Raw genomic sequence first — 3,169 nt, 5'->3', positions numbered from 1 at the left:
ACCCGGGTGCTGTGAGGGCACGGGGAGAGCGGGGAAAGGCCCTGGAGGGGTCCGAGCCCAGGGAGGGTCACGGGAGGGAGACCCCCGGGGCCGAGGTGTCTGTGCGGCAGAAGGAGCCCCCGGTGTGGTTCGGGGCCCTGGGCAGGGGTCGCAGCCCAGTGTGGTTTTGTGGTCTGGGGCTCTGGGCAGGGGCCACAGTGAGGTCTGAGGTTCTGGGGGTTTGCAGGAGGGCTCTGGAGCGGGGGCTGGAGCGCTGAGATGGCTGCCAAGGTGTTCGAGAGCATCGGGAAGCTCGGCCTGGGCTTGGCTGTGGCGGGGGGAGTCGTCAACTCCGCTCTTTACAACGGTGAGTGCGACAGCCCTGATCTCTGCGTTTCGTGTTTCTGTCCAAACCCTGACTTCGCAGGAAACGGACGGAGAGCTGGCAGTGCCACAAGCACCGTGAGCTCCTTCCTCCGCTCTGTGAGGAGCAGACTGGGGGGCCGTGGAGCTCCACCTGCAGCTCCTCTTTGCTCCAAACCATGCTGTTAATTAAGCCGTGCTGTTAATGAAGTCTCCAAGCCCCGTGGCGGCAGCAGCACAGCAGCCCTGAGCACGGTTTGTTTCCCCCCGCAGTGGACGCAGGGCACAGAGCTGTGATCTTCGACCGCTTCCGGGGGGTGCAGGACGTGGTGGTGGGCGAGGGCACCCATTTCCTGATCCCCTGGGTGCAGAAACCGGTCTGGGGGCTCCAGCTCTGGGGACATGGGGTCTGGGGGCTCTGAGGACACGGGGTCTGGGGGCTCCAGCTCTGGGGACACCAGCTCTGGGGACACCGAGTCTGGGGGCTCCAGGGGTTTGGGAACACGGGGTCTGGGGACACCAGCTCTGGGGACACTGGGTCTGGGGGCTCCAGCTCTGGGGACATGGGGTCTGGGGGCTCTGAGGACACGGGGTCTGGGGGCTCCAGCTCTGGGGACACCAGCTCTGGGGACACCGAGTCTGGGGGCTCCAGGGGTTTGGGAACACGGGGTCTGGGGACACCAGCTCTGGGGACACTGGGTCTGGGGGCTCCAGCTCTGGGGACATGGGGTCTGGGGGCTCTGAGGACACGGGGTCTGGGGGCTCCAGCTCTGGGGACACCAGCTCTGGGGACACCGAGTCTGGGGGCTCCAGGGGTTTGGGAACACGGGGTCTGGGGACACCAGCTCTGGGGACACTGGGTCTGGGGGCTCCAGCTCTGGGGACATGGGGTCTGGGGGCTCTGAGGACACGGGGTCTGGGGGCTCCAGCTCTGGGGACACCAGCTCTGGGGACACCGAGTCTGGGGGCTCCAGGGGTTTGGGAACACGGGGTCTGGGGACACCAGCTCTGGGGACACTGGGTCTGGGGGCTCCAGCTCTGGGGACATGGGGTCTGGGGGCTCTGAGGACACGGGGTCTGGGGGCTCCAGCTCTGGGGACACCAGCTCTGGGGACACCGAGTCTGGGGGCTCCAGGGGTTTGGGAACACGGGGTCTGGGGACACCAGCTCTGGGGACACTGGGTCTGGGGGCTCCAGCTCTGGGGACATGGGGTCTGGGGGCTCTGAGGACACGGGGTCTGGGGGCTCCAGCTCTGGGGACACCAGCTCTGGGGACACCGAGTCTGGGGGCTCCAGGGGTTTGGGAACACGGGGTCTGGGGACACCAGCTCTGGGGACACTGGGTCTGGGGGCTCCAGCTCTGGGGACATGGGGTCTGGGGGCTCTGAGGACACGGGGTCTGGGGGCTCCAGCTCTGGGGACACCAGCTCTGGGGACACCGAGTCTGGGGGCTCCAGGGGTTTGGGAACACGGGGTCTGGGGACACCAGCTCTGGGGACACTGGGTCTGGGGGCTCCAGCTCTGGGGACATGGGGTCTGGGGGCTCTGAGGACACGGGGTCTGGGGGCTCCAGCTCTGGGGACACCAGCTCTGGGGACACCGAGTCTGGGGGCTCCAGGGGGTTGGGAACACGGGGTCTGGGGACACCAGCTCTGGGGACACTGGGTCTGGGGACACGGGGTCTGGGGGCTCCAGGGGTGCAGTTGTGGTCCTAAGGACCAGGCTGTGGAGCAGGGGGCCAGAAACTGAGCAAGGTCCACCTCAGTTTGAGGTAAGGGTGACCAAGCTCTGGGACAGGTGAGCAGGAACGGCCTGGTGGACACAGAGATGCCAGCCCCACCTGTGTCACCTGCTGCAGGTGAGCCTGCCTTGGCTGGGTGGTGGCCAGAGGTCCCTTCTGTCAGGAGTGGTTTGGTTTGTTTAATAAAGAACAGCTTGAGGAGCTCTTTGGTCCCAAATATTTGGAACCTCTGGAGATCCTCCTGCCCAAACGTACCTGAGTGTGGTGATCCCACATATCCCAGTGTGACACAGGAGTGGTCTGAGGTTTTTAATAAAGGACATAAAGGTAAAAGAAGAATTCTTTTGGTCCCGAATATTTGGGGCTGGAAGGGACCTCTGGAGATCCTCCAGTCCCAAGTGTTCCTTGGCTCTGGAGATCCCACATGTCCCAGTGTGACACGGGAATGGTTTGAGGTTTTTAATGAAGGACATCAAGGTTAAAGAGCTCTTCCTTTGATCTCAAATATTTGGGGCTGGAAGGGATCTCTGGAGATCCCGCATGTCCCAGTGTGACACGGGAATGGTTTGATCTTCCTTTGGTGCTGTGAATCACTGAATCCTGAGCAGCTGGGGCTGGCAGGGACCTCTGGAGCTCACCTGGGCAGGTGACACCAGTCAGGCTGGGAGGGACCTCTGGAGCTCACCTGGGGCAGGGGACAGGGGTGGGGTTGGGATTCTCCCGTACAGCAGCGCAGAGCAGAGGGGAGCAGGGCAGCGACCCCAGCTTGTTTTCGATGGGGAGTTTTCTGGGGAGCATCCCCTGCTCCTGCAGCTCCCTGACGGGGTGCTGTCCCTGCTGCAGACCTGCAGAACGTGAACATCACGCTGCGGATCCTGTTCCGGCCCGTGACGGCGCAGCTGCCGCGCATCTTCACCAGCATCGGCGAGGACTACGACGAGCGCGTGCTGCCCTCCATCACCACCGAGATCCTCAAGTCCGTGGTGGTGAGCACGCCCTGGGCTCTCCTGGCACGGAGTGGGGAACGCCCTGTGCCCTGGAATGGCAGAGGTCCAGCCTGGATTGGGTGGGAGGCGGCTGGGAGCT

The 3,169-nt window shown here is 64.1% G+C and overlaps 1 protein-coding gene across 1 annotated transcript in view; it reads left to right on the top strand.

Moving 5' to 3' along the window:
• The first annotated feature begins 227 nt into the window (after window positions 1-227).
• The window catches only part of PHB (prohibitin), a 5,866-nt gene continuing 2,924 nt past the window's right edge, over window positions 228-3,169 (top strand). The window contains exons 1-3 of the mRNA XM_031065655.1: window positions 228-346; window positions 616-719; window positions 2,923-3,069. Of these exons, the coding sequence (XP_030921515.1) occupies window positions 259-346; window positions 616-719; window positions 2,923-3,069 (339 nt within the window). The 5' untranslated portion in view covers window positions 228-258. The remainder of the gene's footprint in view (window positions 347-615; window positions 720-2,922; window positions 3,070-3,169) is intronic.

Source organism: Geospiza fortis, unplaced genomic scaffold, assembly GCF_000277835.1.
Source record: "Geospiza fortis unplaced genomic scaffold, GeoFor_1.0 scaffold5123, whole genome shotgun sequence".
Classification (NCBI taxonomy): Eukaryota; Metazoa; Chordata; class Aves; order Passeriformes; family Thraupidae; genus Geospiza; species Geospiza fortis.
This window is presented reverse-complemented; position numbering and strand designations above follow the sequence as displayed.